The sequence below is a fragment of the Myiozetetes cayanensis genome, unplaced genomic scaffold, assembly GCF_022539395.1.
Source record: "Myiozetetes cayanensis isolate MyiCay16 unplaced genomic scaffold, myiCay2020 scf2-11, whole genome shotgun sequence".
Classification (NCBI taxonomy): domain Eukaryota; kingdom Metazoa; phylum Chordata; class Aves; order Passeriformes; family Tyrannidae; genus Myiozetetes; species Myiozetetes cayanensis.
This window is the reverse complement of record NW_026087411.1, coordinates 17,661,653-17,675,970: the sequence shown is the minus strand read 5'-3', so window position 1 is coordinate 17,675,970 and position 14,318 is coordinate 17,661,653. Positions and strand designations below refer to the sequence as shown.

The window sequence follows — 14,318 nt, the reverse complement described above, 5'->3', positions numbered from 1 at the left end:
CAACCAAAGTACTGCTACTATAATAGTGATAATAAAGAATTTGGACAGCCAGGATATTTCCATGGTACTTACTGAATGCCAGGAATGCAGAGCTTTGATTCAGCTAAACCTGTTTTTCAAATAAGGAAGCTTAGGGCAAACAAGATGTGACTTCAGTATGCTAAAAGTGAAGATCATTGCTCTATTACGGTATATCAAATGCAAAACTAAGTAGCATTCAGGACTGCTGCACTATAGATCCTACACAGCCTGGTGACTATAACACCCATGTCATCCACAAGTTCAGGTGGTCTTGTCATTAAAATATAAGTTTCTATTCACAATAAAAGTTTAAATATCATGCTTTAATCTGAAATAGTCTCCATGGGTACAAGTAACAGAGAGTTACCTTAGAAAGAGAGAAAGATAAAAGGAAAAAGGTTTTCTCTGTTCCTGTGGAGTACTGGGTATAGCCATTCTGCAATCTGTTTGTAGTGTATTTTTCTGTTCCCTTGCAGAGTTTGTCCTGGATGTGCACAAGAAATGGAGCTGCCATCCAGTGGGAAGTGTTGACCTATTGCAAACTGCTGCAGAATCAGAATGGGAAGATGAAAAGTTTGTGGCATGAAAAATTCCAAAAATTTACTTCACAGAAATGTCAAAACAAAATGTGTTTGCTGGGAATGAAACAATCCAACTTGTTGGCATGACATTTCTCATTTTAAAATACCACATCAAACTGATATTTCAGAAAGACCAATACCATTTCATTTTGAAACGCTAGCTTGCAGCAGCATTTTTCATTCTGATTTTCTCAGATTTTTTTAAAAACATCCAATTCATTTAAAGTTGCAATTGTCATTGAAATATTTTTCTTTTCTTCTGCAGAGCTGGCCCTGCAAAACATGATGACCTGCTCTCATCAGTTTGCTTTTCTTGCTGTTGGTGGGAAAAGTCCATGTAGCAGAGGAAGAAAGGAAAATAACCCCAGAACCTAGACACCAGTGAAACCATAAGAAGTGCAACTGTGCAACACTTGCAATTACATTCACTATATTTTCTGAACTGACTAAGATTCAAGTAATCATTGTTGATTTTACCATGCTGTGAAATAGATATTATTTTCCTGCCTAAGGACAGGCATGCAACTGCATTTGAATGAGATGCACATAATGACAGGCATTTTTTGTATGTACAAATCAGGGGCACTTTCAGCAGTCTCCCTAGGCTGAGGTGCCTTTTATATGCAGAGCTACCTGGCTTGAATGTGTAACCACGAAGCTTAAGAATGTACAGTCAAGTGGAAGCAAGCACACCATTGCCTATTAAATTATTTCACAGCAACAGTGAAGAAGCAAGTGATTGTTATCCTCCCTGTTTTATAGATGGGAACAGTGAGAGAACTTACTGATATGCCCAAAATCACAAAGGGAGGCTGAAGGAAAGGCAGGTTTTGTAGCCGTGTCTTCAGGGTCTTGCTCCAGAAACTCTGCTGCAAGGCACACGAGCCTACTCTTGGCTCTGATGTTTCCTGGACTATGCTTTTGAGAACACCTATTCATACAGCTTTTTCTCATCTCAGTGAGACTGAAAAAAATGAGATCATCCTCATTAAATTCTCACTAGTTTAATGGGCAATCTAATACTGAGGGAATGCAGACTATGAAGTTATAAATACCATTGCGATTCAGTGCATTTTGAAAGAGAAAAGGTTGAAAGATGAGATGAAATTACAGTTCTCTTTGTCTTTGAGCTGTGCAGATGAGCAGAGCGTGGTATTCCTGGCAGTAAGTGGTCAGCACAGGCTGGCACAGAGATGAGTGGTCCACACTGCACTGTGGCTCCTGCCACCAATCCCTGCTGCTGCCCAGGGCTTTCCCCTCAGTCAGGAGGAGTTACCAGGGTTTAACTACATGCCACCTAAGGAAAGGGTCTGTAAGAACAGGTAAATCCTCCAACAGAGCTTTAGCAAACTTAAATGATCTTGAAGCTGGCCCAGAGGCTTCTCTCCAGCCAGCATCATGGGGATACACAACACGTCTTACCTGTGCCTTTGCTACTGTGCCCTTGCTGCTGTTACAAGGATTTAAGCTCAGGATGGGGAGCTCTTGGTCTTCAGACTTGTGTGACTCCAGGCAGCTCTGTCTTTGCCTGATCATCCCAGTTTGATAGAGTGACTCCTCGGGAATCCTGTGAGAAAAGATATTTAAACAACATCCATATTCCCCCCCACAGAGTACTGAGAGAAAGCTCAGTTGGGTAAGGTCGCACCATTTCACCTTCAGAAAATGGGAGTGGCAAGATCTATTAGAACACAGAACCACTGAGAGCAGTACATGGACAGGGACGCTGCAGAAGCAGCGCTCGGAGATGGATGGCTGACCTTTATAAGAGGAAAAAATAAATAACAGTGCACAAGGCAAACAGAGGAGCAAGGAATAGACTTTGAGCAGGCTGAAGGTCAGCCTTCAGCTTAAAGGAGTGGGGAAGTTTATAATAAACTGTCACAGAGTCCTGGCGTTCCCTGTGAATTCTGCTGTGCAATGCCACAGAGGCAAAAAACCCCAAGAAACCAACTATAAATCACCATTTTCACACAGTGATTTTGCACTCAGCCATTGCACCAGCAGGGTCCCCCGCAGTATCTCCAGAACTTTTCCACCCTTTCTGGGGATGGCTCCTGATAGGGACCAGGGGAATGAATGCAATGGTTTCTAGAGTAATTTTGGTAACTAAAAAATACCTGTACAAAAGCAATTGTGGAAGTGGATATTAAGCAAAGCAAGGCAGAGCAATCTGAATACAAGTCATAAAATCCTAGAGTGGATGGTTTCACAACAGAGAAGTCTTGAGTACCACAGAACAGTGTGAAAGGACTGGAAATTAGGTGCTTCTTTAGTAATCGAGAGCCATTAAGTACTGAAACAGCCCAGCAGAGGCTATGGTGGATTTTCTACCTTGGGATACTTTTGAAAGGAAAACTAGCTACTTCCCTATGCAACCTGTCCCACAGCATGGGCAGAAGGACACCTAATGAATCCCCGAGAGCAAATGGGAATAACTGGTGTTTTGCCCCTCACCAACCCTGCAGCAAGGAGCCACAGGGTCTATAAGACTGTTTAGAGAAAGCAGGATCACAAATCATAGGATCACAGAATATCCTGAGTTGGAAGGGTCCCACAAGGATATCTGAAGTCCAACTCCTGGTGCTGCAGCATGTCACGCTGTGTTTGAAGCCAGCACAAAATTTACGCTGCCCTTCTGTGAAGCCCAAGGGAGGGGGTGCCTGAGTCTCTGGGGCAGGGGGACATGGGGGGCACTGGAGGTAAAGAGGAAAGCTCTGTGGGGCAGGAGGGATGGGGCATCCCACTGGAGAGACAGGTGGAGATGGCACATCCGTACCGAAGTTCAGGATAAACGTTTTCCAGGTACCACTTGAAGCTGTGGCATTTCAACTTCTTCCGCAGCTCCACTCTGCTCTGGACACTGTGGGAAGAAAACATCATAGAGATGCAATGGAAATGAAGAATGTGAGACCCAACACACCAGATAGAGAGGCTGAGAGAAACCCAATAGATACACATAGACAGCAAACACAAGAGCATCAGCAGCTTTATTTTCTGCACTCTTCTGCATGAGCTTGAGCAGTTGTTTTGATCTCCATCCCTTTGGAGGTCTCACTTGGTAAAATGGCATGATGACATATTGCCATTTTAACAAGGAGTCTGAAGTTGGGCGGATAAATAGATTAATGGAAAAGTACAGTAATTTAAAAATTATTAGTAAAAAATGTATGCTGTCTACTATATTCAATAAGCATTACTTTAATATATTAATGTACAAGGAAATTAATACATGCTATTTGCTATACTAAGTTACTCTTAGTTTACAGGGCTACATGAGGCCTTGATTTCCAAGAGCACCTAAACACATTTTTAAATCAGCAGAAGCTAATCTTACAGTAAAATACTTTTTTCTTTCATTAACCATGACAAAATTTCTGCTGAGGGATCATGCTGTACAGTGACATTTTCCAAACTCCAGCTCCTCCCTAGGCCAGCCTGTGGAGCTGTTATGAGCTGTTATGAGCTGGCATTTACAGAGTACTTGGAAGCCTCCAGAACCTTCCTTTCGCTTAGGCTAACTTCTCTACACCCTCCTATATGAAGCGGGACAGAGCTGTTACTTCATTTGGTGCTGATTGATGGGAGTAAGATATTAATTCAGTGCAAACAGGTTAGTCACCAGGACTTCAATTTATTTGTCCTGGAGATTGAAGATTAGCTACAAGGAATTTGGGTTTGGATTTGGAAACCGCCTGTGGTCCAAAGGAACTTTCTAAGGCAAGGAGGAGCATATGAAAATGAGAAATATAACACAAATATTTATAGTCCTCCTGACAGGGAGGTGTTTCTGACTGTTCACAGAATGAATGGCAAACTCTCTGCATACAAAGAACTTGCTCCTTTTCAAAAAAGCATTAAGCAGGCCAAAAAATTGATGATTTTCCTTCCCCTCAGCTACCAACAAAAGCTCTGAACTCTCCTGCCAATCTCTGCTTTGGGACCAGAAGTACTTGTACCTAATGCCAAGGGTGGGACACAGGCGAAGGTTTTTCCCCCACCTGGGTTTGGTTCACTCCCTGGGATGAACCAGCACAGCATATAAACTGGCTGTTTATAGGTCTCACTGCTGTGCTCGTAGCATCTGCCTGCCATTAGCATTTAATTGAGCGTTACTACAGAAACAACGCAGGCGGGTTTCCACAGCAGAGCAACGTCACCGTGAACACCCCACTGCAGCAGGCAGGGCACAGGAAGGGCACAGGCATGGCACAGGCAGAGGAAGACCCTTACTTTCCATAAGGCCTCCCCTGGGCTGCGGGACGAGCTGCGTAGTAGTACTGCTTGAACTCATCCATCCACACCTCCGCGGTGCGCTTGGTGTTTCTGAAGGAGGAAGCAAAAGACAGGTGAATCCAGGGAAGCTGCCAAGGTGATATTTTCCAAAATGCATCAACTGATCCATCCTGCTCTCTTCCCACCCTCAACTTGGTCTTTGGTCTCACCCAAACCACCTTTGAGATAGCCCCTCCTTACTACTAGAGAAGGTCCTCACTGCTCCAGGGACCAAACTCATCAGGCCAAATAAAGCTTGTATCCACCAGACTCAGAACTGAAGGTTCTTTTAAGCATCATGTCCCAGGCAAGGGTGTCTAGTGTTTTATTTAGTGGCTTGGATGGAGCTCGGAAAATGGTGAAAAATTTGCCAAAGATTTGCAAATATTTCCCTTGAGTCGATCCTGTATTGTACTCCTGGATTTCACTGAAGCAAACCTCAGCATTCAAAAATTAAGAGGAACCACCCCATCACAGTGCATAAATATCAGTCTTTCACATCAGCCAAGCGTCTGCAGGTTTATGAACCTCAGCAAGTCTTCTGTTGACTTCAGATGTCTCTAACTCTTCTTGCAAATGGCTTTTTTGCTCCATGTCTATCTCCCTATCTAAGCCCAGGCCAGCAGAGTCCTCCAGTCTCCTGCTCCAAGGCAGGCTTATGCCTCTAAGCTATTGTTACCACACCACTAAACTGCAGGTGCCATGGGCAGGCTCTGGATACAGCCAAGCCCCAGGAGGCCAGAAAAGGAGACAGTCAGCATGTGAAGCCAGTACTACACTGGAGCCTGAGCTCACTCTGAAGTAGAGGCTGTGTGGGAAAAAAAAATCAGGATCTGGAAGAAGGGTGAAGATATTTTTTGCTAACATCTCTATTGAAACAGAAGTACTACATGGCATCAGGTTGCCAGAAGCTGCTTCTCCTCTCAGTATATACACTATAATATTAAGTTTAAGGCTGATGGATATCATAGGGTTAATAACATCCAAGCTCCTGATGTCTACAGGTATGTTTCTCTTGACTGCTTTTCAGTTCCTTGCTGATTCACCAGCTTCTTCCCCTCTCTCCAAGGAAATAGTTTAAGTGCTCTTGCTCAAGAGATGACTGAATCAGTGTCTACATCTGTACCTAACCTTCCCCAAAGGGCAGGGTTCTTTTGTTTGTCTTCCTGATCTCATCTGGGTTTACAAGAAACACTGGAATAAATGATGAGGCTCACACCTAAGTGACACAGGCATCCCCTAGGTCCCCAGAGGCCTGTGCCTGAGAAGCAGCCAGGAGAGCTGTACGCATTCAAGCTCTCCTTGCTCCTCCTGCAGGTGATGCAACGCAGACACTGCCTCTTTACTCAGGTTTGCAGCGACTTCAGTGGTGGAGATTTTGCCACATCCCAGCCTCTTCTGTATGAATCTTATTTTAATACTAAAGGCAAGAGCCCTCCTCATGACTCTCAAACTCCTGCTCTCCTTGATGCCAGCAATGCCCTGTGCCCCTCACAAGGTCCTCTTCCTGCGACAAGGTCCCCTTCCTGCCCCATACACTGCATGGCTGGAAACCATGAATTAGGTGTAACTGAGAAGTGCCATTTGCACTCCCTCAGTCTCGTTGTCTCATGTAAAGGATGGGGAAGCTGCAGAGAGCCTGGGTCTTCACAAATGCTGTTGGCTCTTTCTAACACTGGGAAGCCTGCACTAAAAGGAATGCCTGGTGTGTAAGCACTCACAACTGCAGGTTAGCTGAGAAACAACCCTGCATTTAGTGTAAGTGCCCCTGGTGTTTGTCATTTACTTAAGCAACAACCTTCGGCCTCACACTCTAAAAACAGAGGATATCCTTCCCCACCTCATTAGTTGCTCCCATCAACTTTCCATGCTTATTCTCACTTCTGGATTGCCGCCTTCTTTGCCTCATGTTTTCAGGATCTTAGCCCATTTCAGCCAGCCATTTCAGTACCTGATTCAGCCTATGTTTCTGTGTTTGAGGAGAGGTCCCCTTCAGCTGGGATGTCCTGGCAGTTGTAACAGCGTCCATGCCAGCAAGGTGCAGCCCATTGCTGCCTCTGCTCAAGAGACAGCACCAGTCCAGAGGCACAGCCACCCACTCCAGCAAGATGCTTGACTCCCCTCTTGGAGAGACCTTGGGAACCAAATTTTCCGGTTCAGCTGAGCCATGCTGAACCCTCAGCTAAGGTCACTGGGTACTGAGAGACATTGATTTCAGGTCATTATAAATGTGTTCTGATGACCTCAAGGTGCAAATCATTTGCTGTTCTAGTACCTAGTGCTCAGGGATGCGCTGGGGCCATTCCTCCATTTCTGTGCTGATGAAAGGTACCATATAAATGTCCTACTTTTGTCATTTTCTCGACACTGTAGAAATCCTGTGGGACAGTTGTATCAACATGCGTGTTCTTTGGTTGAGGAAATTCCTACCCAAGGATAACTCAGAGTTTTCTAAACAAACTTTCCTCCATGTCTTCTCTTCTCTCCCCTCCCTACAAGGCAGCTCCTCATTCTGTTTCACAATAAAACAGAGCCACTTACTTAATGTATGTATTGGCATTTCCCTCTGGAAAGACGTATGGATGTTTCTTCCGGAAGACATGCCCAACACGGCTGCAGGGGATGATTTCCAGGCTCCCTCCACACATCCACACACGGAAAGAGATTTCTACAAGAGAAGCAGCTTCAGCATTTTGTCTTTTTGTCCTAGAGCAGTCTGGATCCTAGTGTTAGCTCTCACTTCATCCCCTGCCACATTAAACTGGGGTAAATCAATTACCAGAGGGGCTCTCCTAGGCACAACTGCCTTAAAAGTGCATTTCAAAGCTTCTTGAAAGCTGTTTGAAGTCAGTGCACTTGAAACCTGCCTCTAGCACAGCAGGTGCTATCACAATGGCAAGCATGAGACAGTAAGCAGGTCCCTTTTCATGCAGCCCCACTTACACTGCAGAATCATCTTGCCAGTTTTGTGCTCCCCTAATTACTTCTGCACTATTTCAGAGTCACTTCCCTCCAAAGGGCTGTCAAGTTCACCACGAGAGGCTATGAATTCTCTTTATTAATGACTACAACTGTCATTTTCTTTATGAATCCAGCACTGATTCTGCAAACTGAACAGAGAGCTGTGCATCCGTCGCCTGTCCCAAAATGGACTAGAGTTTACCCTGCCCAGGTACTCTGGGCCATTGGTGTCAATGTTGTGGTCCAGTATGGCACACATCCTCACACAAGCAAAGGTCAGTGGTGGGAGGGATTATCTCAAAAGTCTGGATAAACTGTCAGTATGGGAAATGACTCCCAGTCACTCCAAGCCACTCACTGGCTGGCCCATGGGGCTCTTCTCAAAGAAAGTGAGCCTGTGGCACAATTGACACCAGAAGTTAGAGAGCTCTTGGCAGGGAGTTGGATGAGGTAGGATGGGTGAACAGAATGGCTGATCTAATGGGCCCATCTGGCCCTAATGTTTATGAAGCTATGAATCTGCAGCTCTATTGTCAGGAAGTCAGACAGAACAAGCATGGAAAAGAAATTAAAGAAATTAAAATGAAAAGGCTTCTGTGGTTCTTTGAATCCTATTTTATCATCTGTTGACAGTATAGAGCTATAGGTAGCATGTATCTACTCCAAAACTTATAATTCATTTTCACATCCCCCCCCCACTTAACTACAGAATTAAGCTAGGAGGACACCCACCATCTTTGCCAGCTTGTGCTCCCAGCAGTCCCCTCACATATGCCAACACAAGGATGACTTGTCCCCAGGTCGGATGCTGGCAAGACAAGCACCTGTGGCAGGCAGGCCAATTGGACAATGTGGACAGGCCTCCTCCTCTTCCAACGGCAGGTACTGCTGGCCCACAAAGCTGCCATCCCTCCAAAAACAACTCACAGTTTCAGGGAGCAAAGGCAAACTGGAGTCTGGACCTCCAAAGCCTTCTCAGCACACATGGCTCAGTGCCAAGTTGCATGTTGCTGCAGAGGTGGAAGCCAGGTTCATGTTGCTCCCATCCCACTCCCAACACACCCATCTGCTCCTGAGCTGATGGAAATGGGAGGCTGACGCAGCTGCAAAGCCTTGGTGAGTGGGCCCAAAATTCAAGGCTTGATCCCATCCCTAACAGCTGGTACTGGGAGCAGGGACAAACAATGACAGGGGTGGGAAAGCACGGCAGGCAGGAGTATTTCTTTCAAGAAATTCCCTGCCCTTCCTTTCACTGCTGTGTTTACATGCAAGAACTGCAACAGCAGCTGGAGCCTCACCACTTTCCCCAGTGCTGGGTATTAACAAGTCAATAAAACGTGCCTTTGTGTCATGCCCTGGTGCTGTATTGGGAGCAACCTTAATCACAGCTGCAGGGAAATGAGATTACGGCAGGATATGGCCACTCTAAACTGTTTTGCTCGGTTCCCCTTGCATGTGGCTGTTGCTCTCATTTGTCTGTGTGTCACAGCACTGGCCACTCTGATGTGTAAATTAGAAGGATGCCCAATAAAAGGGAACAACCAGACGAGCAGCTGTGGATTGGACCACAACATGGCTACTCCATCATGCCTTCCCCTCCTCTGGTCCTTCTGCTCAGCCTGGGAGAAGAGTAGCTCCATGAAGTGCTACAAGGCAAAGACTAGCACCACTCAGTCCTCCCCTGGTCCTAAGTTAAAGCCTAATGAAGACGTGATCTCTGTGCACTGCAAACTGGACTGAGGACACAGTGCTGGGGAGGCAGGAGAAGGTAAGGACTCTGAGTTCCCTGCTTCAGACTAGTTGTACCCTGCAGACCCTGCTCTAGGTCCAGCAGAAACAATTAAAGCACAGGTTTCCTCCAGTAGGGATGACCCAGGGAGTCACTCATGGCAGCTAAGAAACAGGGTCTCCAGACAGGTAGCCAAGAGCTAAGTACCTCAAGAGAAGGTAAACTGAGGCACCATCTAAAGCCTGGCACAGGGTCAACTCAGAGGAACCAGGGGAATAGGAAATGACAGTGTGCATCACTTGACCCTCGAGAGATGTTGCCAGTGCAGGTGGTCCCTCCACGCAACCCCCAGGAGAGATGTGGGAAGCGCATATTGGGGTGCGCTGGATTTGGCCTTCACTTGGCAAAATATCTTTAGCATTTCTTGCTGGCCTGCAAATCCTTTCTGCCATTACTCATCTAGAGGGAATTAAGTACATTTAAGAAGCAAAACACCTACAATGTCTTCCTTCCAACACAAACACACTCATTTTTGTTTTGCCTACAGTCTCCAGCCCCTTCTAGTTGCACAGTCAATAACATTAAAAGCAGCAGTGATGCTTCTCAGGACCGGAGCACTGCATCCCCTCAGGACTAAGCTACCAGGAAAAGCATGGTTCATTGGAAGTGCCCAAAATGAGAAGCTGCTTAGTCAGCTCCTGCTCTTCATCACCTGCCCAGAACTGACTGGGCCCAGGAGGGTCTCAGCTGCCCTTGCTTATGTGCAAAGGAGAGATGGGACACACTGCCCTCGACCACTGTGCCTGCAGGAGATGCAGCTGTGAGCTGGGCACACTTCTGCTCTCAGGGTGATGGGCAAGAGAGGATCTGCCCTGCTGCTATGCAGAACTGTACTTTTTTGTTGCAAAGTCAACCTGTCTGGCTTTCCTTTGTCACACCAATGTCCTGGCACACCCTGCAGCATGGCCAGTTGTACGTTCAGCTGGGACCAGCCTTCTGGGGCATAGCAGCAGTGAGGGAAACCTTGTGCTCTGCTCTGTAAGATGGGCCATAACCACATGTAAGAAGCACAATGCCTGCCATTACAGGCCATTGGACAAGCTACCAGGATGGAGCTTCCCCTGAGAGCAGGCTGACCTGCCACTGTTCATCTCCCAGGAGCAGTTTGGGCTGGCTGCTGTCAGAAGCAAATGACAAGCAGCGACAGCAGCTCAGACACAGCGTGACAGTCCTTCTTCACCTCTCTTCCTGTCTAGTTCCCTTCTTTGTTTGGGCTATTGATTCAGCGGGGGAGGTAGGAGGGCTGTCACTCCCCTCTTTGGTTTCCTCAGAGCCACCCCACTCAGACACTCTCAGTCAGTCTGGTGGCAAGATACCCACCCACAGAGAGAAAGCATGAAGGAGTGAGATCCTACTGCACAACAAGATATAACTAAATGAAATATATCTAGGGGGAAAAGGCATGTGAAGCAAACAACAGTGCCAGGCAGTGAATGGATTACTGCAAGGTGGCAGCATCTGTTCCCTTGGATGACTGACAGCATCGCTGCATGTGTTCAGACACAAGATCCTTCCTTCCTGGCTAGCCATACTCCCCAGGGGTGCAAGCTATTAAAGCCAGGTTCTGATCTGTCTCACTGACATCGAATGCCTCCCTCTTCTTTCCTGGATACAACTACAGCTTCAAAGAGAGAACAACCAAAACTGATCCAGCTCCACCTGACAAGGAGGACAAGGGACAGGCTGTTACCTCTTTCATGTGCCCTCTCAAGTTTGCATGCAGGAGATTTCTTAATGTCCATCCTGTTCCATGATAAGGGGCAGAGGTGACTGAATTTAGGTCAGCTCTTAACCCATTCTTTTTGGTGCAGGAAAAGTGAGAGCCTGGCAGCATTCAGCCAGTCAGTGACACAGGAATGGATAAGCAGTTGTGTTACTTTGCCACCTGTTTGTAGCATGCTGAGGTAGCTACTGTTCCAGTTACTCTGCAAATTCAAGGAGGCACTGAGGCCTCAGTTCACAGTTTTGAAATGCTGTTGGTAATGGAATAAGACACATCTTTGCTTTATTAAGGGGAAAATAAGATCAGGAAAGAATATAAGGGTAACATCAAAGCTGAAAACTCTGCGGTTTAGGGTATTTACCTACAAAACATCAAAGCAGCATGGAAGACAGGCAGTCCTGAGTCCCAGCAATTGCTCACCTCCCATCATTCCCATCAACAATATGGTTGCTGGATCCCTTGCACTGCTGAGAACATAACCTATGAATGTAAGTGAGGGAAACCATCCAGAGCATTCAAAGCAAAGTCCAAAATGACCTTGTGTCCACCTGGCATGGCTCAGAAAGAGAAACCAACACAGCAAGGCACAGAAGGAACAAGAACGACTCACCAAAGTTCTCCCCACCCCAGATGTCCATGGCACTGTCATATTTCCCCAGGTGGTTGAACCAGGCTTTGTCGATCACAAACAGCCCTCCAGCAATGATGGGTGTCCTGCAGAATGGGTAAGAAAGAGAGGACACACTTTCAAACACTGCCTCAGCACCTGGTTTCACAGAACCTGCCCTTCCCTTTGCCTCCTTTTCCACCACTGGGACATACCTATGTACTTTCTTCTCACCAAAAAAAATGGACAATATACTTCAAAATGCATCTGAGCCTTTCTTTCTGCTACCTTGGTATTTTGCTGTCAATCATAAATTGCCTGGCACTTAATGACTGGCTAATGCACCCGTTAGTACAACTCCTACAAGCCCAAAGTTCACAGCCCTGATTGTAGGCTTCAGCATCCAAAATGCACTTAGCACTTGGGGGGTTATTCACTCAGACCGGCTTTTTGCCTGGAGCCAGCCTATTAAGAGCACCATTCCACTGGGGAGAGGAAGGCAGAGCCAATTCAGAATGGCTTTTTAAAAGCCGTCACTAGCTGTGTGATCTTTATTTCAAAACAGGATTATTTTTCAGACTTTGGATTAGCTAAGAAAACTGCACAGAGAAGGTCCATGGAGGAGGGGAGGGTAGACCCAGAAGACAGCTTGAGGAGAATCGCTGTTCCCTGGCACAAGTCTCCTCCATGCCTCACACCCCAGCGTTTCATGGATGGGGCTGCAGACACCAGCACCAGGCTTGCTGCCAGGAGAGATTTTCAGCAGAGCGAAGAACTCCCTCCATCCCACGGCATGAGGACAGATGGCATCTCTCCTCTTCGGTTTTGCTCTCTCTCCTGCACCCCCATTTCTGAGGAGTCTTCAGTGAGGTCCAGACAAGCAGCACTGATCTGGAAAGACTGGCCTAGACACCGTGTTTTTATCACGTGGGCCAAGGACACCGCCTTATTTTTAAGTGACAGCTGAGCTGAGAGAAGCAGTAGTCTACAGCACTGGGCTTTTCCCTAACCACAATCCTTAGCATTACCAAAAATCAATAACAATAAATATATCCCTTCTACCTTTGTGGCACTCTCAGGCTTCAGTGCTGAGGGTGAAGCTGTACTGCAAAACCCAGGCTAGTCAGAAGCTCGCTATAGGTATTAGAAGTTCAGAGCTGTCCTGGAAGAAGCAACACACTGCTATGGTGCATGGGGACACACATGAGGTCAGAGGAGAAGCCTGTCCTGCCCCACAGGTGCCTCCTACCCCTTCTTGACTTACTTAATGGGTTCGGTGGGATCAAGTCTTTTGGCTTTCTGCTCCGGGGAAAGCTGTTCCCATTTGAAATGCAAACTCCAGTCAAAACCTAAACCAAAGTAGAGAAGTGCCATGGGGACATTAGAAATTGGTATGAATTGGGAGGCAATGCAGGATGCAGAAGTTGTGTTTGGTGAAGCATTTTTTCCACTTTCAAATGACTTAAGCCACAGAGATGCAGCTTTTGGGAGAAGAGTCCAATCACTAACATATTTTACTACTACATATGAACAAGAAACAACACATTGCATTACAATTGCAAAGTCAAGCACTCCAAAGGCAGGAAAAATCAGAATTAAAGCTGCTGTTGAAACCTTACTTAGTCCCCTTGTGCACACAGACACACGCTCTGATGGCTACTGCATGCTACAAATAGCACAGGCATACCAATAAGTGCTACAGTTGCACCCTTCATTTATTGCCTAGACATTCCCCATCTCCTCCTGTCACTTTCAGTGCTGCCCAGGGTGGCTTTGACATGACCCTTCTTTCCCACTCGACTGCCTTATCCACTGTAGCAAACACCATTCCTCACGCCATGCCCACCTGTCTCTAGAATAGCCGGGAAACAGCCAGCGGGGAGCACTGAACAGCGCTAACGTGCTTTTTTTGTGAGGCAGCAGAAACCAGAGGTGTGGTGCAAAGTCACCATCTCCTCAGGCCAGTGCATGCTCACACCATGGATGGACACCAACAGGCCATGCACAACTCTGGGACTTACCTCCTCTCAGGTCTGAGGATGCCGCCACATAAGCAAAAGTGTCCAAGTTGATGATGTCAATCACGGGGCTGACCACTCGGGTGGGATCCTGGAAAGCAGGACCGAGAAGACATATGACTTCAGATGACACCACTCAAACTGGTCGAGGGATTCTCCAAACTGCTGCAGACATCAGGTGGCTGGAAATGTTGGTGTCACTCAGGTTTGTCAGGGATCAGTGCCCATCACTGCCTTCTCCTTCTCCTCCTCAGCCATCACATCAATTCAGCCAAGGAATTAATGGCTGCAGCACCAAGTGGCAGAGGTACTGCTGGGAGCCAGGTGCATGTCAGCAAGAGAG

The 14,318-nt window shown here is 46.7% G+C and overlaps 1 protein-coding gene across 1 annotated transcript in view; it reads right to left on the bottom strand.

Annotated features, from left to right (window-relative positions):
- Positions 1-14,318, bottom strand: part of GALNT14 (polypeptide N-acetylgalactosaminyltransferase 14) — a 100,904-nt gene that overhangs the window by 11,538 nt on the left and 75,048 nt on the right. The window contains exons 7-13 of the mRNA XM_050316153.1: positions 13,979-14,066; positions 13,222-13,306; positions 11,961-12,064; positions 7,419-7,545; positions 4,836-4,928; positions 3,382-3,465; positions 2,025-2,169 (exon numbers count right to left, since the gene is read on the bottom strand). Of these exons, the coding sequence (XP_050172110.1) occupies positions 2,025-2,169; positions 3,382-3,465; positions 4,836-4,928; positions 7,419-7,545; positions 11,961-12,064; positions 13,222-13,306; positions 13,979-14,066 (726 nt within the window). The remainder of the gene's footprint in view (positions 1-2,024; positions 2,170-3,381; positions 3,466-4,835; positions 4,929-7,418; positions 7,546-11,960; positions 12,065-13,221; positions 13,307-13,978; positions 14,067-14,318) is intronic.